The sequence below is a fragment of the Trichomonas vaginalis genome, chromosome V (genome assembly GCF_026262505.1).
Source record: "Trichomonas vaginalis G3 chromosome V, whole genome shotgun sequence".
Taxonomy (NCBI): Eukaryota; Parabasalia; order Trichomonadida; family Trichomonadidae; genus Trichomonas; species Trichomonas vaginalis.
Window position 1 is genome coordinate 18555524 of NC_067207.1, and position 21574 is coordinate 18577097.

The 21574-nt window shown below is 29.8% G+C and overlaps 9 protein-coding genes, 1 non-coding gene and 4 pseudogenes across 14 annotated transcripts, besides 1 other annotated feature; 6 read left to right on the top strand and 8 right to left on the bottom strand.

Moving 5' to 3' along the window:
- Nucleotides 1-29: 29 nt before the first annotated feature.
- TVAGG3_0360300 lies at nt 30-101 on the top strand. The gene has a single exon. It is a non-coding gene; the product is annotated as a tRNA-Gly (tRNA).
- A 323-nt stretch (nt 102-424) lies between these two features.
- Nucleotides 425-1162, bottom strand: TVAGG3_0360310 (uncharacterized protein; the record flags this gene model as incomplete). The annotated part of the gene is made up of 1 exon (XM_001301220.1): nt 425-1162. One exon carries the CDS (start codon nt 1160-1162, stop codon nt 425-427), a length of 738 nt encoding a protein of 245 aa, XP_001301221.1.
- A 524-nt stretch (nt 1163-1686) lies between these two features.
- TVAGG3_0360320 (uncharacterized protein) lies at nt 1687-2157 on the bottom strand (the record flags this gene model as incomplete). The annotated part of the gene is made up of 1 exon (XM_001301219.1): nt 1687-2157. The coding sequence occupies one exon, from the start codon at nt 2155-2157 to the stop codon at nt 1687-1689; it is 471 nt and encodes a 156-aa protein (XP_001301220.1).
- Nucleotides 2158-2783: 626 nt separating this feature from the next.
- Nucleotides 2784-20211: a mobile genetic element.
- TVAGG3_0360340 (uncharacterized protein) lies at nt 3009-3971 on the top strand (the record flags this gene model as incomplete). Its single annotated transcript, XM_051231420.1, has 1 exon — nt 3009-3971. The coding sequence occupies one exon, from the start codon at nt 3009-3011 to the stop codon at nt 3969-3971; it is 963 nt and encodes a 320-aa protein (XP_051101150.1).
- Nucleotides 4046-7400, top strand: TVAGG3_0360350 (annotated as a pseudogene). Its single transcript has one exon. A coding segment is annotated over exon 1 (3355 nt).
- On the top strand, nt 8674-9105 carry TVAGG3_0360360 (uncharacterized protein; the record flags this gene model as incomplete). Its single annotated transcript, XM_051231421.1, has 1 exon — nt 8674-9105. One exon carries the CDS (start codon nt 8674-8676, stop codon nt 9103-9105), a length of 432 nt encoding a protein of 143 aa, XP_051101151.1.
- TVAGG3_0360370 (uncharacterized protein) lies at nt 9125-9388 on the top strand (the record flags this gene model as incomplete). Its single annotated transcript, XM_051231422.1, has 1 exon — nt 9125-9388. The coding sequence occupies one exon, from the start codon at nt 9125-9127 to the stop codon at nt 9386-9388; it is 264 nt and encodes an 87-aa protein (XP_051101152.1).
- Nucleotides 9884-10552, bottom strand: TVAGG3_0360380 (uncharacterized protein; the record flags this gene model as incomplete). The annotated part of the gene is made up of 1 exon (XM_051231423.1): nt 9884-10552. One exon carries the CDS (start codon nt 10550-10552, stop codon nt 9884-9886), a length of 669 nt encoding a protein of 222 aa, XP_051101153.1.
- On the bottom strand, nt 11001-12207 carry TVAGG3_0360390 (annotated as a pseudogene). The gene has a single exon. A coding segment is annotated over exon 1 (1207 nt).
- On the bottom strand, nt 12578-13240 carry TVAGG3_0360400 (uncharacterized protein; the record flags this gene model as incomplete). The annotated part of the gene is made up of 1 exon (XM_051231424.1): nt 12578-13240. The coding sequence occupies one exon, from the start codon at nt 13238-13240 to the stop codon at nt 12578-12580; it is 663 nt and encodes a 220-aa protein (XP_051101154.1).
- On the bottom strand, nt 13712-14679 carry TVAGG3_0360410 (annotated as a pseudogene). The gene has a single exon. A coding segment is annotated over exon 1 (968 nt).
- TVAGG3_0360420 (uncharacterized protein) lies at nt 17859-18758 on the bottom strand (the record flags this gene model as incomplete). Its single annotated transcript, XM_051231425.1, has 1 exon — nt 17859-18758. The coding sequence occupies one exon, from the start codon at nt 18756-18758 to the stop codon at nt 17859-17861; it is 900 nt and encodes a 299-aa protein (XP_051101155.1).
- Nucleotides 18799-19611, bottom strand: TVAGG3_0360430 (annotated as a pseudogene). The gene has a single exon. A coding segment is annotated over exon 1 (813 nt).
- Nucleotides 20212-21345: 1134 nt separating the features above from the next.
- TVAGG3_0360440 (uncharacterized protein) lies at nt 21346-21561 on the top strand (the record flags this gene model as incomplete). Its single annotated transcript, XM_001308196.1, has 1 exon — nt 21346-21561. One exon carries the CDS (start codon nt 21346-21348, stop codon nt 21559-21561), a length of 216 nt encoding a protein of 71 aa, XP_001308197.1.
- Between the last annotated feature and the right edge of the window lie 13 nt (nt 21562-21574).

Below are 21574 nucleotides of genomic sequence, written 5' to 3' on the forward strand. Positions count from 1 at the left end.
GATACCTCCAATAGAAATTAAAATGTAAAGCACTGCTAGTGTAGTGGTTATCATGAGAGCCTTCCAAGCTTTTGATCCGGGTTCGATTCCCGGGCAGTGCAATTGTTTTTTTTCGTCCTCGTCGGTAATTTTTTTTTGTTTGTTTGTCTTTTTAATATTGTTTGGGATCTTAAATGGTAATTCGCTTGGTTCCAAAAAATCAAAGCATTTCAAGCAGAACCAAACAATCTGAAATTTAAATTCATAATTTTGAAACAGGTTCATATTTTGGTTGCTTGATTGTTTATTTGATGGGTATATGTCATTTGTGTATTTTTTTATATTGTGATTGATTTACTGTAGATATATCAGGATATGATTATATTTAAGGGATGTAAAAAGAAATATGAATCAATTTGAGGTAGACTTTTCGTATACAATCTGTTTAGGATGAAGAAATAAATGCAAGATAAAAAGATGAAATAGAAAAAATAGAACGATTATTGTTCTTGATAGAGCATTTAAATATTATTTGGTTATTCAATCCGCAACCATCTGGTGGATAATGATGTAATCTAAGGTTTAAAGAGTTAACATTGTTTGCCATTTTAAAAGTAATTCCTCCACTTAAAGTTGGATGTAGTGTTGATGCTGAGGAATCGAAAAGGCAGCGGTTTAATGATATCGAAGAAGGATTAGCATAAATAGCAAATAAATGAGGACTGATATTTTTCAAAAAACAACTTTCTTCAATTGAAAGAGTGCATACCCACGAGAGCACAACACCAAATATGCTTGAATTTGGTGTTGTATTGTTGAGTATGTTACAATGGTCAATTTTCTGAGATAACTGAGCATGTTGAATGATTCCCCTTTCTGATGATGAGCATCTGCTTATGGTGGAATAATTACATATACCATTAGATCGTGGATTTATAATTGTATAAGCAGAATACCTTTCGCAATTACAAACAGAAAAGTTAAGTCCAGAAATGAGTAAATCACCTTCTTGAAAAAAAACAGAGTATCCATATCCTTTATTTTCTGCAATTGAAGAGTGAAATATTTGGCATTTATTAACTGAATTTTCTTTTGGATAAATGCAACAATGAGATCCGGCAAAAGAATTAAATGAAGACGAGCAGTTATAGCTGCATACAAAGTCTTGAATGCAGTGTCCCATGTTTAAGTATATAGCTCCACCTTGTTGGCTTGAAAACGAATTTATAAAATTGCATAGGATAACTAGGAGTTTTGTAGTTTCTGATCCACCAATGCGGATAGATCCACCATCTGATAAATCAAAGAATAAAGCAATGTATGTAAGTACGTTATTTGGTTGAGTTAAATTGATAAATTTGTTTTCATGATAAATCTCAGATGGAGTGTCATTGTTGAAGTATCTATTAAATAATTCTGCCAAAATTCATGTAATCAATTACAAGTAATGAAAGTAATGTTCACTCATGAAATGAACCTTACTTAAAATGAGCAACCACAGTAAAGGAAAATTGCTAAAATTGGTCAAAAAAGAGATCTTAAATAGTGTTGTTATCTTATTTATTAGCTGTCACAAAATCAGTTCAATTTGAAGACATTGTGTTAATTCTTGTTCCAGTACTATAATATAGTAAACAAAATACAGGTTTTAATCATGTGTATCTTCTTTTTAAATATGAAATAAACAATAAAATTAAAATTTGAAAGTTATTTCTCTCGATTAATTGGTTCTTGGTAAGATTCAAACTCATAAGTCTCTTCATCATAGAGGACTGATACTAAAGCCATTCGTGCCTTATCATATTCTGCTTCAGTTGTATTGAGCAATGAATAAATGTTTTCATTGATTGCTCTTATAAATATTGGTGGAAGGTAATGGCACTTTGCGTGGAAATTTTGCAAAATTAAGTTCATTAAAGAGTCAGATGTAAAATACCAATTGGCCATTGGTAAAAAGGAATATTGTTTAAGAGAATCAGCAATAAATGTTGATATTTGATCTGGAAGTATGTTCTTATTTTCAATCTTTTGATTAATCACTGCACCTAATTCAGCATTTGGGAACTTATAGGAGCAAATCAACTTCATATTTTTGATCAGTGATGGATCTAATTTTTTTTCATCTTCTGTATACAATATGTGATATCCAAATGGTGAATCCAATAAAATTACGGACATAAAATGGAATTTGAAAATTCGTAAAATTGTATATTATGTTATTATATTAGTGGTTTTTGAGTCGTTGTTGAATGAAAGTTGTACCTTACAAAAAATATTTGAGATTAGTAGTATATGTGGAAGGGTTGTGTGACTTTTTTTGTTACGTCTATATATAGATGAAGGTATATTTTCACATCTTCTATATATAGATGATATAAAATTTTTTCTTACGTTTTTTAAGTCATGAATTCGTAAGAAAGCGCGACATTATTAAATAAATTAGTAATAAATATTTATAAACCATTAAAAAAAATTAACATTAATTTTAAACATAATTTAATTTTTTATCTTTTATAAAAGAAGCTATATATAGATGATGTCAGATATTCCGCGATTAATTAAACATTGTTTAAATCCTGAATGGGTTAAACTTCAATTTAAAAATGAAGATTGTGAATTATTAAATGAATATGAAAGCCAAAATAAGCTAATGAGGTATAAATATAATGATAAAGAATATTTAGTTTCATGGAATCAATGGAGTCATAATCAAAGACCTCATAAACGAGAAGAAGAAATTGAAAATAATGAAATGGAAATCATTGATGGCATTAAAGAGGAAGGAATTCCTAAATCAAAGCAGATAAAATTAAAACTAAGTTAAATTTATTTTTTTATTTTTTATTTTATAATAAATGAGTATAACAACTAATTCATTGAAATCTTTAAAGTTCACTAATTCAGAATTAGAAAATATTTTAGAAAATATTGGAGACGGTTCTTATCCAACATATATGCAGAATGTGAAAGAGTTTTCCAGATTGTTGAATGAATTTAAATATAACGGACCAATTACTAAAAAGGCTATAATGAGATATTTATATCCCAAAAAAGTTGAAAAACAGGAGAATATTCCTCTTTATGGTCCAGAGGACCCGGGCTCAGAGAGCCTTGAAACACCTCCTGAATATTTTGAAGAAAAAATTAAACAAGATGAATATTATAACGATGAGATTGAGAAATTGGAACAATTAAGAAATGAAATAGATGAAAAAATTAAGGAATTGAGAAATGCTGAGAATGAAGTAGAGGGTTTAATGAATATCCCAGCTTCAGAATCAGAAGTTCAAAAATCACATGAGGAAAGATATAAAAATTACTTTTTGGAATCTACTAAAAATTTATTAGATGGTGATATTGACGAAACACTTTCAGAAGAAGGCACAAAATTTATTCATAAACATAAGTTACAATTTATTGACGATGGAGATTATCCATGTATATTACTTTCACCTCCTCTTGATTCTGAAAAATTCAAAAAAGCACTGAAAAATGTAACATATGCAACAAATACGATTAAGAAAGAAGACCATGATATTTACACAAATTATTATTTAAATAAATGTACAGGTGTTGATAAAGTTTTTGATTTATTAGATAAAATATCAAAAGAAACCATTGGAACATATAAAATTTTGTGTGATTGTGGTTTCATTGTTGAAGATACTAATAATGTTTCATATGAAAGAACAGCACCGAAGGAAGACGAAGTGGAAAGGTCTATACCATTCGTTATTAAGAACATAAAAGATATGAAAACTTATAAACATTATATTTATTCATTTATTTCAGAAAAAATGGAAGCAACCCATAAAACATCTTCTCATCATTTTATAGCTATTCATACATTCCTTTTCAAAGTTGTGAAATTAAATAAGACAGGAATTAGATTTAATGTATCAGGGTACGCATTCTTGAGTAAATTAAAATGTATTCGTCACGTCGCAGATGATAAAAATTTATGTGTTCTTAATTCATTTTATGGGCTTTAACCCTGGACTCTCTGAGTCTCGGACTTTAAAAAAATAAACTTTATTTTTATTTTTTAATTTTTATTCTTACATAAATGAACAAAAATGGAACAGCTAAAATGAATGATAATCAAATAAGAGCAGAAGGTAGAAGGTTATTTAAACGCTTCTATAACATTCCTGATGGTGTTAATCCTAAAACTCGTAGAAGTTATTTAAATGAAGCCATAGATGCATATGAAGGATTTGACATCTCATCAGAAAGTGAGAGATTAGCGAGAATGTTAAATGTTAATATTGATTTTTATTATTGTGATCCTCAACCAGAAGATGTGGACATAAATAAGGTAGACTTTCCATTAGTGGAATCAATAATGATAGATCCAGAATTTGAAACAGTAAATATTTTATTAACACAGAGTCCATGTGGAAAACTTCACGCTGACAGAATAACAGACGTTGAAGCACTCACCGGCTATAAAGTTTGTCCATATTGTAAAGAAGAAGTGTATTCTATCCGCGATGATCCAGAAAGGAAAAACCAAAGAAGATTTTTAAAGCATTGTGAGAAATGTAAAGAAAATAATGGGAGATTAATTCAAGACGTTCAATTGCAAAAGACCCAGCAACCATATGCACCACATATTACGAAACAGAAGATATATCAGTGGTTATTAGCTCACAATTTGCAGGAATATTATCAACCGACAAGATATTATATTACTTTTGACTTTGAAACATTAGAGACTAAAGAAGAATTACAACTTTCTGAGTGTGCAACTTTGAACGCTTACTTAAAACCATTCATGGTATCATCAACGGTTAAATTAAACGATAAAACATATACGAGGAATTTTTGCTTAACATCAAGTGATTCTTCATCTCTGATTGGATTGAATTTTTATTTTCAACCTGTTCATTAGTTGCTAAATCAAATATTGAACAATATGAAGAATTAATGAAGCCACAAACGGCGGGGACTTTGTCTCATACATTAAATGAAAAACAGAAGGAAGCATTTAAAGAACTTCTAGATGAGGAATTCAATAAAGTGAATATCATAGGTTTTAATTCGGGAAAGTTTGATTTAAATTTAATTCTTCGTGATTTAAATACTGCAAAATGGAAAATAAAATCAATGCTGGGTTCATCTTCACAATTTAAGCAAATCATTGTAAAGAAAACAAACTGTCCATATGAATTAAGATTTATTGACATCAGAAATTATATAGCGGGTGGGACATTAGACCAATTCACTCAAGATTTCGGAAACAATAAATCACGTGTTAAATCCTTTTTCCCTTATCAATTCATCACATGGGAAAATTACGAAGAAGAATTATATAAAAAGGAACCATTCACTCAAGATTCATTTTATTCAGCATTAACCCAAGAAACTATATCAGATAGTGATTATCAAATATATCTCAATGATGCTAAAAATTTTAAGAATAGATTAGAATATTTTATTCATTATTGCAATAAAGATGTTGAAATTATGATTGACCCAATTGATAAAATTATCGAAGAAACATTTGTTTATAAAATTGACATGCTTCATAATCTTTCTTTATCATCGAATGCATCAATGATTCGTTACGCGTTAGCATATAAGAACTTCAATCCTAACGAAACATATCCAGAAGAAGAAAATGTGGAATCAAGTTTTGAATTAACGAAAAAGTATTGGAAATATAAAATTGAATCATATAAGAAACAAGATGAAAAAGCAGAAAGGGATACTAAAAACAATGTTTCAATGGATGACTATCAATACTATCACGATTTAATCCTTTCATCTAAATGCAAAATGTGTGGTAAAGCGTTTACATATGCAAATAAACCAACATTGGATAGAATCGATAATGAAAAACCACATACCAAAGAAAATTGTCAGTTAATGTGTTGTTATTGCAATGTCGTAAAATCAAATAAAGATGAAGATGTTCAACGTTTAAGAATCAATTTAAGAAATTATGCATTAAAAAATAATTTACCAATGACTTTAGATTCAGTTGAAGCTTATCACATTCTCCGTAATGGAATTACTGGTGGTCTATCAAATGTTCAACATCGTGTTAATCTTAAAGGAATCACGCACATTAATAAACTTTCATATAATCCAGAAACTAAAACTGTATCAAATGAGGACACCACCAACATTATGACTCATTTCGTTGGAGTTGACTTTAATTCATTATATCCTTCATCATTTTCATCTAATCCTCATGATTTCATTCAATATACTGACCATAAAATGTATATGCCGGGAAGATTGAATGATGTTATCATTTGTGATACAGCAACAAAGAAAGCAAAAGCACTGGGAATTATTAAGAAGAAAAATACTTTATTCGTGGCTGAAGTAAAGGGTCACATTGATGAAAAATACATTAATGATTACATAAACTTTTTACCGATAATAAGAAACTTAGATATTATCACAGATGAAAAAACAATTGGCAGTTTTATGTATAATTACATGAAATCAAACAATTTACCAGTTGACCAGAAACAGAGGAAATTAACTCAGTTAGCATCAACACACAACCAATATCAACCATTTTCTTCTTATTATCTATGGTATCTAATCGACAGATTTCATTTTATCATTGATGACATTCAATCAATTTTAACATTTACTAAAAACACTTGTTTTAATGAATTTGCGAACAAATTTATGAACGAAAGACAAAAGGCTGAATTAGAAGGAAATAAAGGAAAAAGTTTATTTTGCAAGATTTCACTTAATGGATCATATGGTTACGATGCAATGAATACACAAAATTACGCAAAGACTAAAATAATGAATGCACAGAAGTCACGCGTTGCATGTATGTCAAATAAGTTTAAAAACATAAGAGAAATAGGAGAGGATACATATCAAGTGATGCTCAAAGATAGATTTTATAGATGTGATACATGTTTACAAGAGGCATTCTTCACTTTAGATAATGCTAAATACTGGTATTTGGTTTTCATTTATGATTTTATGTATAAATGCATGAATGTTAATCGTTTTCATTTCATTGAAGGTGATACTGATTCATCTTATTGGGCAATCGCTGGTGATCCAAATCTTCCTAACACTCAAGCATTTCAAGCAATTGTTACCGATAAACAATTTTATGATAAAAACATTTTCAAATTCGCACCATTTGATTTCTTCTGTTTTGATGAGAAATTTAAACCTAAATTAAAGAATAAAGCTGAAGAAAAAGCACATGAGAAGAAGTTATTGGGTTTAGCAATTGAGAAACAAGGTGATAACATGGTTGCTTTATGTCCTAAGTGTTATACATCATTCAATGGTTCAATTGATGGAAGTGATTTTAAAAAGATTGCACAAAAAATGAAAGGTGTTAGTTTACGACAAAATAAACAATTAACACCTAAAAATTATTTGGATATAATAAATGATAAAGTGATATTTGATGGTCAGAATATTAATTTACAACTTAAAAACGGGTCAATGACTCGCTTAACAATCGGTAAGACTGCATTAACAGGAGCACACACTAAGGCTGTATGTTGTGAAAATGGATGTTGTATGCCATTTATTTAATAAAATACCACAGAAGAGACAAAGAGGTGGGCACCCTTAAAACATTTATTTTATTTTTATATAAATGGATAACGTACATTTAAAAATTTTAATTGATGATTTAGTATTTAATCAAAATTTTCTTGATTATTATGAATTAAAATCATATCTCCAAAAATATGATAACAATATAACGGGTGATGATATGGAATATTATTATCCATATTATAAAAATGAAATTTTGAAATATCATAATAAAATAATTTCTAAAATTAAAGACAAAATTAAAAATAATGAATATATAAAGGGAAAAACTAAATCACAGCTTAAACAGTTGAAAGATTTCAAAAATAAAGTATTAACAGAAGAAGATATTGATGAATTATATAATTTATATAATCCTGAGCCACAAAAACCAAAGCCAAAGGAACAAAAACAAAAGGAACAAAACACCCAGGCCCTTCAGACCATAAATGATGCACAAGCTTTAATTTATGATTCATTAGTTAAACCATATTCAGCCCGACTTTTAAATGAAGATCAACTTTTGGAATTCATCCTTCAACATAAACTCGAAGCGGGAAAGTATATCAAACCTTTATATACAGCATATTTAAAACAAATGAATAAAATACATCCAGAATTAATGAAGGAGGATTGAATTCCAAAATCAAAGCAGATAAAATTAAACCACTTACAACACCAAAACCTCCAACAGTAGTACCTCCTCCTCCTTCAGTTAATCCTTCATCATTCACTTTATTATATCCATTTCAAACATTTAAGAAGCAAAAAGATTTTAAAAAGGATTTCAAGATGTTAAATAAACCAATTGACCCGAAAATTCAACCATTAAAGGAAAAATTTAGTCGCCCTTCATTTGCACCATATCCATATTCATACGAAATTGATCATCTGGAATATTCAAAAGGAAACGTTACTTATTTATTTGCCATTAACATTAACACTAGATATTTATATTGCATTCCAGTGAAAGGGAAAACAGAACAGGAAACAAGAAGAGCTATTCAATACTTACTAGATCATGAAAGAGTAGATAATATAAGGGGTGATGGTGATAAAGGATTTCAGGCAGCTATGGCTCATTATTTCCCACAAATTAATTTTTTCTTTTCATCCTCTCCATATACGTTTCATAATAAAATAGTTGATGCGGTAATGAGAACTCTTAGAGATGCGTTAGGGGTTAACGGTCAGATATACTGGGATGGAAATCATGACTCCATCATACAGCAGTTAGTATATTATTATAATAATACATGGCATAGAACTATAAACATGAAACCAGTGAAAATGAAAAATGATATTTCAAAAGAATGGGAATATATTAAAAAGCAAATGGAAAAGTTAAATGATGTTAAACGTGAACAAATTAATTCGGGGCTCATGAATTTTAAACAAGGAAATAAAGTTTTAATTCATCTCGATTATGGAAAAACTGATAAATCAATGACAAAAAGAAGACGAAGATTTGACACAATAGCTGAATTTGTTAGATATATTAACGGCAATGCATTAGTTGAAGTTGACAATAAATTAATAGAAATTCCGATTTATTTTATTACTCCATTATATTTAAATAATATTTAATTTTTTATTTCGTAAGAAAATGAGTGACAACAAAGCAGTCAAGAGTCCAGACGATGAATATAAAAAGAAACTAAACAGAATTAAATCAAAAATATGCTATTACAAAAAGAAGCCACAATGCGGTGGGGTTGAAAACGATAAAGAAATAATCGAAAAATTAGAAACTTACCGTTCAATCATTAAACTGAGTGAAGCAAAAATAAAAGAATTTAATAGAATAAATAAATTGGTTGGAAGAGATGAATTTAATAAAGATGAATTTTTAAACTCTATCCAAATTTAATTTTTATTCCTCTTCGACAACATCTCTCTTTCCATCATTACTGCATAACCACATTTTCTCAATTTTAGTGGTTTGTTATTTTTAACATGTTCTTGCATCATTTTTATCATTTCCTCCCTTGTTATGATTCGTGGTAAATTTTGAGCTTGTGGGGTATTCATTTATGATAAAAATAAAAATTTGTTATCACTTATTTTATCGTTAATGGTTTCGGGTTATTCAATAATTAATTATTTTTGAAGAACTGAAGGGGTCACCAGGTCACCAGGTCACCGGGTCACCAGGTAATTTAACTTCTCTGAAAAAATGTGACAACATGACATTTTGACAACATCATGGGTTATTCAATAATTAATTATTTTTGAAGAACTGAAGGGGTCACCAGGTCACCAGGTCACCGGGTCACCAGGTAATTTAACTTCTCTGAAAAAATGTGACAACATGACATTTTGACAACATCACAGGAGGAAGGCAAAAATAAATTCCAGTCATACTTTATAAAGCTTCATTCACAGGTATTTCATCGTCAGTAAATGATTCCTCATTATCGTTTGGTTCAATTTGTTTATATAATCCTTTCATTTCTTCTTTCAAAACATAATACCATGTTTGTTTACCATCTATTTTTCTTTGTTTCCTTTCACATTTATCCTTAATGCTCATTTGAAAGTTTTTGTCTTTCATGTCTGATGGTTTGCAGAATAGAGCATTTTTACACGTCATACCTGCACATAATTCATCATAATGTGTATTTATCCATTCATCTAAAGGATTTGTTGATAACTCGATTAAATCTTGTTTGGCTTCAGTCATCGGTATGATTCGTACATTAAATGATGAAAGGTCATATTGCATAAAATATGTTAAAAGGTTATCATAAAATTCCTTTGTGCATGAATCCATTAAATTCTTGAAGTAATCAAATTGACCCTTGAATTTACCATTAACCCTTAAAACTACGTATCTTCTGTCTCCAACTTCAATTTTGACAGGGTAGACGTTGTTAGTTACGAAAATGAAGTTTGCAACGTTCTGTGCTGTTCTTCTGGGTTGATTCTTTTCATTAATTCTAATCTCATTATCCGTAATAATTGATTTCAAAGCGTTGAAGTTTGCGAGTCTGTCTTCACCTACATTCTTGAGTTCATTAAGTACAAGAAACATTTTATTTTCAACAACTGAGTTGAAATTACCCGTTAGCTCACTTATTTCAGTAATGTTTTTACATGAATAACCAGCGAGAAGTTCAGAAATAATGTCTGTGAATCTGTTTTTACCTGTTCCCTGAAGTCCTTTCAAAATAATTGCTGTTTCATTCTTGATTCCAGGATGTTGAATCATTGATGCAATCCAGCCGAGAAGGTATTTATACACTTCATCGTTATTATCACAAATGGCTTCTTTAATGAAATCCATAAACATCTCAATTTTTGAGTAATCAGGCTTTTCAAGAATGTTGTATTTATAACCCTGAAACGTTGAGAAAACATCTGGAGAATCAGATTTAAAGCAAACACCCTTAACGGTTAATGAAGACAATTGATTTAGTAGTACATCCCATGCTGTTATGGTTTTACCTTCTTCTTTAAATAATTTAATCATTTTGAGTGACTCTTTCATGTTTGACTGAAGAACAAATGATATTTGATTCATTTTGTCGTGGATATTATAGTCCTTTTGAATGAAATATTTGTTTCCACAATCTACAAAACGGATTACACGTGATAAATCCTCAATTACTTCAGAACTGTTTTTATACTGATGATTTTCAGCCTTGCGTCTAATATCTGTTATCAAAAACGAGTCATCAAGTTTGATATCAAATGTTATTTTTGGCTTACGTAATAAAGGTAAAACATATTCATCATAATATTCCTTTTGATAAAGTTTTAGAATCTTCACCAAAACAAATGGCGAAGTCATTAAATGTGCATATCTACTACGTGCTTTTTCAAAATTACTTTTTGCATTTTCAGTTAAGCTGCAGAAGTTATAAACGTTATCGTATGCTTCATTAATTAAATGATTAGGTAACGAATTAATTGCTTGAAACAGTGTGAATAATGTAACTTCTTTTTCTAAATTCATGTTTCCACCATCATTATGTACTTCAAAATCACAGATGCCATCGACTATGCTCTGGGCAAGTTTATCGTCAATGTTTACATCTTTGTTTTCATTCATTATACTCTTTATTTCTTCGTTCTTCTGTTCAACTCTTACCTTAATATTCAAATCATTTAATATATCATTCACTGTTCTGGTTAATGTTGAATCATAACTTCCACGAATGAATGAGTATGTATTGATTGGTTCTGTTGCATTCTTTCGAACTCTTGAATCAGCCATAACCACTAATGAACGCTTTGAATCATCAATAGAAGTCATGATATCAATATCATAATCATTGCAGGAATAACATTTAATCATTCTGTTCGAGGTTGAATAGAAGAAATTAGTGTTGGCAATAAAATGTGAAGACCTCCTGATGCAGTTTTAACGATAACATCTTTATCCGAAAGTTTTGATAAAATGTCTTTTCTAACTGTTTCTTTAAGTTCATCATTGTATGATTTATTGATATCAACATCTATAATCGTTAAATTTGAAATTTTATTTACTAATAAAGCTGTACCAGTTTTCCTTCCTCTTCCTCCATCATGTTTGAGGTAGTTATGTAAATCAATCTTGTTTTCACCAATTCTTTCGTTGAGGGCTTTAGTTTCTGCCACAACTAATTCCTCAGCTAATGAATCAATAACTTGTTCATCAGAAATGATATAGTTGCTGTTGCTGTTGCTGTTGTTTGTTGCTGTCATTTATATAGGAATAAAAAAATAAAAATAATTTTAAAACTAACTTTATTTTTGGGTTGCATTATATTTCCAGGACTGTTGTCAAAATGTCATGTTGTCTCATTTTTTCAGAGAAGTTAAATCACCTGGTGACCTGGTGACCTGGTGACCCCTTCAGTTATTCAAAAATAATTAATAAATACCTTCCTCATTAATCCCACTATGTTGTCAAAATGTCATGTTGTCTCATTTTTTCAGAGAAGTTAAATGACCTGGTGACCTGGTGACCCGGTGACCCCTTCAGTTATTCAAAAATAATTAATTATTGAATAACCCGAAACCATTAACGTAAACATATATTTCTGGTCGTTTATGATAAAAATAAATGGTTCATTTACTCACAATATTTTTGTACAGAATGACCCCAAACTTTTAACTTCTTTTCTGCAGCTTCAAATGCTATCTTAGCGAGTTCATATTCTCTAAATTCTCTCTTTAAATCTTCTTGTTCCCATTGGTCTAGTTCGTATGGAGAATCTCTATAACCATAACATATCTCACGTTCATGTTCTAATTGTTTTTCACACATTTTTCCAACTTCTTCTTCAAACAAATGTTTAGCATTTTCTACTGTATCTTCGAGTTCTTCTTCATCTAATTTCTCATGAACTTTCTTGTCTATGGAGTCCATAATTTTTCCAACTGCTATGCAATATTTTGGAGAAGCCCACATTGCTATATAGTTTATAAGTCTTGGGTCTACATACGTTCCTCTAACCTGTTTGATTTCATCAGGAATTCCCGCATGAATTTTGTATAAAAACCAACCGTCGGAATTCCGGCGGTTGCTATATTCTTCACAAAATGCCTTATAATACTCTTCCCAGGACTTATTTTCCAACAGCTTTCTAAAGTCTTTCCTAAACTGCTGACACATCTTTGTTGCATTAATGTAACCATCCTTGTCTCTGCGTAAGACTTCAATATCGTTATAAGTGCCTTTCGTGAATGTTTCGCCATTAGATTTGTTTGTGAATGTTTTTGCTTCGACTGACATTTCTGTTCTTACATACAAAATAAAAAAATAAATAAAAATAATTTTAAAACTAACTTTATTTTTGGACTGCATCATATTTCCAGGACTGTTGTCAAAATGTCATGTTGTCACATTTTTTCAGAGAAGTTAAATGACCTGGTGACCACCTGGTGACCCGGTGACCTCATCAGTTATTCAAAAATAAATAATAACTGCCTTCCTCATTTCCCACTATGTTGTCAAAATGTCATGTTGTCTCATTTTTTCAGAGAAGTTAAATGACCTGGTGACCACCTGGTGACCCGGTGACCTCATCAGTTATTCAAAAATAAATAATTATTGAATAACCCGAAAACATTAACATTAACATAAACATTAACATAAACATTAACGTAACCATTAACGTAAACATTAACGATAAAATATATTTCTGCAGTTCATCCATTACTTCATTACCTAATTAATTACAGACATAAAATATATTTAGTTCATTCAATAAATGCGGTACCATGCGAATACAGTCATAAATGGTGGCATATAATCTTCACCCAAGCCTGTTGGATTTGTTGTGAAAGTATGGACATGATTTCCTCCTGGTTCAGTTGGTCGAAAAGTCTTTTTTGCCGAATGGTTATAATCTGGAGATAAAACGTCATTGCCAGCATAATATTCCGAGTTGTATAATGGATGGTCTCTTAATGAGTGGCTATGGTCGCCAGAAAAGTTTGTAGTTCCCGTATGAGTGTGCGGTGGAAGGTTTGCTTCTTTAATTTTCTTCGAACCACCTGTTTCCTTTGAAGAGTTTGCACAATACAAAAACCTGTCAACTATTTGTTCCCATGCACCAAAACCCAGAACTGTTGCGGGATTTGTTGAATTCATTGACGTATATATAGAACCAATGGGGTAAATCATCTCAAGAATTGTATTTAATCCATTATGAATATTGAATTTATTATATAATATTGAATTTGGGTGAGTATTTAAAACTAGTCTTGTTATCAATATTAACGTATTATTTTTGAAAATTGCTTTTCTAACATCTTGAAATTTTGTGATTTCAGACCAGTTTCTTCCATCACTACTGATATTTACTAAATCACCACATCCTAAAGCAATGAAATACCCATCAATATAAAATAAATTAGTAAATCTATAATTTCGAGTAAGTTTTGGAGTGAATGAATAAACCAATTCCCAATTTGATAAATCTTTGATAAATAAATATGTCTGTTATAACTTACAGGATATGAATAGACCATTTCACCTGAAACGAGAACATAAACATTTGATCCATAACATAAAGCTTCAATGTCTCCATCAGCTTGAAAAATTTGTTCAAATTGACCTTGTGGTATTGAAGATGATCTATAAATTTTATCATTTTGTAGGATAAAATACATGCTGTTAATGTAATACCACTTACTTGTATAATCAATTTTCAAATCTGATGACATCATACTAAACATATAATAATTTATCCCATCCTCACTAATGAAAATTTGATTGACTTCATAAATTAGTACCCATTTATTATTAACGCATCTAATAGGATTATTTGGAAATTTAAATTTAGCATCTTGATTTAAATTACATTTGAACCATTGGATACAATCGAATGAATAACAAGGGCAAAAATCATCTCCAACCGTTATCATTCCCATAAATTTACCGTTATTATATTCAACATATAAAATTCTTGGATTAATGATTGGCTTTCGTGTATCAGGATTCCAAACAGATGGAGTAAATGATTCATAGTTTTTAAAATCATTTGTTTTAAAATAATAAAGCACTCCACCTATATAAAATAAATACATGGTCACTCCATCGAAACATATCCATTCAAAAGAATCTATATCAAAGGTTTTATCTGATGATTTCATAAAATTTAAAAATGGTGGAGTAAAATAGACCTCTGATTGTTTTATTTCTTCATTAACAAATGATATATCAGCTTTCTTTGCTAACTCAGTATTAATGAATGAAATAACTTTTTCCTTATCTGCCTTCTTCTCTAACTCACTAGTCACATAAGTTTTATCCGCTTTAAGGTCTAAACATCCTGAAACCCATCCTGTATCAGCTTTAGTTTTTAAAATCTTTGATGTCCATTCATGATACCATTCAACCATTTCTTTAATTTCATTATCTTTTTCATTAACATATTCCTTATCTGCCTTCTTCATTAATTCACTAGCCATAAGTCCCTTATCTACCTTCTCCTCTAACTCACTAACCACATATTCCTTATCTGCCTTCTTCATTAACTCACTGTTGACATATTCCTTATCTGCTTTCTTCATTATGTCGTTTAGGAAACCTTTTATGAATTCCTCATTTAAATTAAATCTTCCAATCTTCAAAACTTTAGGAAATGCATTTAATGCGTAATATCTTTGTTCTTCTGGTGGAATTGATGTTATATCATCCGTTATACCTTTAATTTTTGAATTCATAAATAAAATTTCTTTTATATTTGATATCACTGCACCACCCTTGCAAACGAATTCGAAATGGTCATTTTTCAATACTATCTCCAAATCTCCATATTTCAACCTTTGCGTTTGTTCTGCCGTCTTTGAATTATATGCATATGTGGCGTATGTAATGGTTTGAAGGGCCTTAAGTTGTTGTGGTTGCTGTTGTTTAATCATTTATTATGATTTAAAAATAAATATTTAATCTGTTATCTCATCAGCTATTTTTTCTATTTGAAATTGCCATAATATTTCATTCATGAATTCTAAATCACAATCAAATAGGTCAGTTATTCTAAATTTAATATTTGATAAATCTTTTGAATGAAGAATAAATGAATTCCCGGATAATTGAAACGGATATGATAAAGAAAATATGTTTAAGTTGATGGATAAAATGTTTTGTATTGATGGGTAAGAGTTAGGGTCTAATGTTTGATGTGAAAATCTCATTGGGGTATTAACTTTATCACATTTGATTAAAATGAAATTGGAACCAGTGTCAGAATACAAAACATCCCCAACATCTTTTTCAAAATTTAATATCCCCAACAATGAACGAAGATGAGGAGTACAAAATTTAATTTTCAGCGGAATTTAATAAGGTTATTTATTTCATCAAGTTCAAAAAGTTTATCAGGTTTTGATTTAAAATTTTCTTCATACCATACGATAAATGATTCATTTAAATAACTTAAAATCGTGTTAATATCCCATTTCGCTATCACATTATTTATATACATATCATACGTTTTTTCATGGTCATCTTTAATAAATGATATATAATCTGAAGGGTCTAAAAGAATGGGATTAAATTTACCACTCACAGAAACGAGAGTAACATTATAAATTCCGCTAACTGTTAAATTTAATTCACAGTTATTATTCGAAATAATATTGATAATTGACATTTTTATTACGATTAAAAATATGGTAAAGCGTTATTTTCCAGTGATAAATAAAACTAGAATAAGATTACCTCAAGAATTCATAAATTCAACGAATAAGAAATTCATTCATGTTATAAATTTTAGTGTTTTCAGAAAATATGAGTCAATGTCATATTCATCATCGGGTTATATTTCACTTCATTCAAATTTAGTTCAATCAAACCCATATAATGACCATTTCATAAGATTTTCAGATGGTATTAAAAATGTAATTGATAGATTAAAATATGAACAGATTGACAATATCGAATTTTTGGAATTTTGGTTTAAATATCCCGATGGAAAAAAGATTGAAGTTAAAGATAAAGCTGATACTATAACAAAAACAATTACAATGACCGATCCAGATAGTGGGGAACAAAAAGAAATAAAACAAACGATAGAAACTGGTGAAAGGTCAATTATTATTGATTATGATTCAAAGGATTATTATTCAATAATGTTAATGCTTGAATATTAAATGGCCTTAACAAAGAATTTTTCAAGTGATATTTTATATTCATCAACTATTTTATTATAAATATCATTATATGTTAAATGAAGTTCAGTTGTTGTTCCGTTCTTTGATATCTTAATTGTGCTAATATCCTTTATAGGATTTATTTTTGCAACTGTTCCGCAGCATGAAACCTCATCATCTATGAAAAATTGAATCTTAACGTCTGAATCTTGAACATCACAAAGAATGGCGATAATGTGAATTAATGATTCATAAGGTAAAATAATTAAACCGGATTGATCAATTAAATTTATTATTGAATCATAATTATTAATTATTATATCACGGTAAATTTTCATTAATTCAGAATTAATGTCTATTTTATATGGGTTCTCGATGTTTGATGAAAGAGGTGGGGGGTATGTTGGATAAGTGGAAATTTCAACAGGTTCTTTACCGGGTTCAGATAAAATGATTGGGTCTCCATCTTCTTTATTTTGCTCCTCCTCCTTTTTCGGTAAGTCACGAGTTAATAAATTTGGTTGAGTTGCTGACCTTGTTAATTCAGGGCTAACATTAACTTTAACATTTTGAATAATTCGTGATTTATCATCATTTACGTTATAACCAACCGTAATCTCTGCTTTTGCGTTTGTGTTCTTTTGACTTGTGAAACGTCTTCTCATTTATAATTGAATAAAAAAAAGAAAAATATATTTAAAGTTTTATTTAGTTGTTACGGTAATATCCCAAGGTTCATCATTGTTTGCTTATACTTTCTTTGTAACTGCACCAATTATGTTATTGATATTGCTTTGAGTTTCTTCCAGTCTTATTTTATCATTTACAATATCTTTAATCATTTCATTACATGCATTCTTAAAACCATCTGATTTTTCTAATTTACGTCTATCACTTTCTTTAATTAAATCAAAGTTATAACCTTGTTGAGAATAAAGTGGTTTCTTTATCAATTCCTTGAACGCTTCTGAAAGTGAAGATGAAGAAATTCTTGCCACTTGAATTGGTTTAAATTCTGCTTTCATTGCTTCTTTCTGTTCATTGAACACTGGATCGAATAAAGCAACTTTAAAGAATTTCTTAGCTGGAATTTCAGGTCTCAAATTTGCATATTGACCATCAAACTGATTAACATATCGTGGTAATCCATCCGGTCCCTCTTCAATAGCATTTAATTCTTCATTGAAATAAGAATATGGATTATGACGGTATGAATTAATTGGACCATGTTCACCTTCTCCAATGTATTGTTTAACAGCTTTTCCATTTTCATCAAATTGCATAGGATAACGTTCATTATATGCTTTACGTTTAGGATAATCAGACATAGTTAATTTATAACCATTTATGACTTTAATATTACCTTGACCATCAGTAACGAAAACTTCATTTATACCATCAGGTTTTCCATTTGGACCCGTAATGTCTGCTTCGTGTGCTTCCCAATTTGGACCATGACGTTTGGCATATGCTTGAGCTTCTGGTAATGTTAAAACGTTTCTCATTTGTTTAACATCTTTTTGAAGACCAGCAACAATATGAACTAATTCTTTCATTCCATCAGGAACTTTCATAGTTCTATTATATGCACCCTTTTTGTTTGTCCCTTGTTTTAATGGAACCTGTAGAAGATTTGCTATTTCTGTCATGTTTAATTATAAATAAAAAATAAAAATTAATTATAAAAAGTTAATCAAATTTAACACCTCCTTTATTTAAATCAACTATTATTTTTCCATGTTCACCTAATTGCTGATATTGTGTGTAAAGTTCATTAATGCTCATTGGTAAATTCACTTGATAAAGCATAACGTTCAACTGTTGACGACTAAAACCACTGAAAATGAAAAGGGTGGACAGATTTGATTTAATGTTTGTGCTTAATGCTTTAAAGTATTGAACAGCCATAAAGAATGAACATGAATATGTCGACATTGAGTTAATAACTGATTAAAATATGATTTCTCATTTGTTATTAGTTTTGATTTCACTGCATCATCTAGAAAAATGAGTGAATGCAAAAATTCTCTATCAAAATTTGAAATAGAAAGTGTTTCAAATAATTCATCCCGTTGTTTATCAATAATTTTATCCTCTAATCCTTGCTTCTTGATTGTATTATATAATTCTTTATACATTAAAAAGTTTTTTAAATAATCTTCTGCTTCTTCTTGTGATAAATAAATAATTGGAATTTTGATTAAATGCTTTAAAGATTCAAATGTATCATCTGAAGGTGAACCCGAACGGTTGATATAAATTAACACATGTGAATAGGGGGAAGTGTTAGCAATAATGATAATTTGTTTTAATATCGTTAATGTTTTACCTTTATTTTGTTTACCAATTGCTGCAGTGATTGAATTTAAGTAACATTCAGAATATGGAATTTTCATTAATTTTTCCTTAGATAGAGCATTTCTATTATCACTCAATGCTTCATTAATCATATCATCTATGTAGGTATTATATACTCCCTAATTCTTCAGAATTGAAATCCATTTAATCAAAAATAAATTTATAATTTTAAACATTTCTATTCATCAATATTTCATCATATGAACTTCTATACTGTGGTGGTGTACCTGTTGGATGATATTTCAAACCTTCATCCGGTGTCCATGTCCAATATGTAGTCCTAGTAAACCAAACCTGAGGAGGATTTGTCACCTTTGAACAGTAAGTGTCATTTTCACCCTGAATGATTGGATAAGCTTTCACTTGTACTGTAACTTGTGAATTGAAAGTTTCTAATCCATCAAAGAATATACCTGCTCCATCATGTTGAACTGGAATAGTGCATAAGAATGAAGTTTGGTCTTTCCATGTTCTAGCTAATGGCGCGCCATTATCATCATTCAGTGGTCTAGTTAATGAGTCCTCGTATTCTTCTGTGCATTCATTCACTCCATCTAAATCAGAAGCTTGAAGCATACGTGTAAAGAATATGTCGCCCACTGTGGTCATCGCTTGATCGGGGAAGTTTCTGGAATCTATAGTGACCTGAAGACCTCGAAGCATTGGATTTTCTAAAACTGTTCTTTGCATTGCATTCTTCGGAAATGTTAACACAACATCTGTAACATTATGAAGAGCGTATGAGAAATCTGAGCTGATACCTTCAGGAGTGATGCAACCTCCATTTAGTGAACGAACGTCAATATGTTGAGCTGGAATCATGAATGGATCTTCCTTACTGAATAAACGTGGTATTGCTTTAACTGATTCTTCAATTAAACCGTATCCTGGTGTAATGCATTTATCCTCTAAAACTTCCATCTTTGTGCATGAAATAATAACACATCAACTGTTGCGTCAGCAGATGTAGCGGCTAAGCTTGTAATTAATTTGGCAGGAAGTCCGATTTGTTGGAATTTGCGATCATATTTATAAACATGATTCATAATCTTTTCATAATTTTCATCAGTTATCTTTTCATAAACGTAATTTTGTAAATCAGCAACTCTTAACGGGTCAACCTGACAAAATACTAAAGTATCCCTGAAAACATAATATTTAAGAATGATTTCACCAAATGATTTAGGATAATCATCGAACGCCTGAAATGCTAACAAATCATTTACCGGAATAATCATATCAAAAGTGATATCAACTTCTTCATTTGCTTTCTTGAAAACTTCTGAAGGGTCAATATATTTACCACATACTGAGTTATCATATTTTTGAACATTATTATATAACGAATGAACAAACTTTTTAACTTTCCTTTCTGATTTTGGTTTATATGTTGCAAATGCGAAAGATTCACGGGCGCAATCCATCTGAAGATAACCGGCATCACCTCTTTCGGTTTCTACTTCTAATTGTTTAAAGCTTTGATTTGATGATTTGTAACCAACGAATAAACGCATGCATTTAAAAGCGGCATCACATGTGAAAGCTTTATTTGAAACTAGAGTTGCTTTAACTTTGCGTTTAATATATGTGTCACCTAATTGGTTCACATCATGAGCTGGATTTGTAATTCTTAAATGAGTTTGTTTATCATCAAAATATGGAGCATCAGAGTCATAGCATGAACTTTCAAGTTCTCTATAATATCTTCTACCATCATTCTTTGCGAATATTTCATTTATCTTTTCGAATGAATGAAATACATTTCCATTAATTGGTTTAGTGTTTGGCACCAAATAGTTAGTCGTCATTTATTAATAAATAAAAAAATCATAATTAAAAGATGAAAAAGAATTTTTAATTTTAATGAAATAATCAACTATGGCTGCAGGATTCTTTAAGAAACTGTGGGATAAAGTAAAAAGAGGAGCGCATAAAGTTTGGGAAACATTGAAGAAGGGAGCAAATTGGATATTTAAGAATAAAGAAGCAATTAGTGACATTGCTGAATCAATAACACCAAAAGCCGCCCCAATAAGAGAAATTTTAAATAAAGGAGAAAAAGTTTATCAAAGATTACAACCAATACTAAGATAAAAATAATATTTAT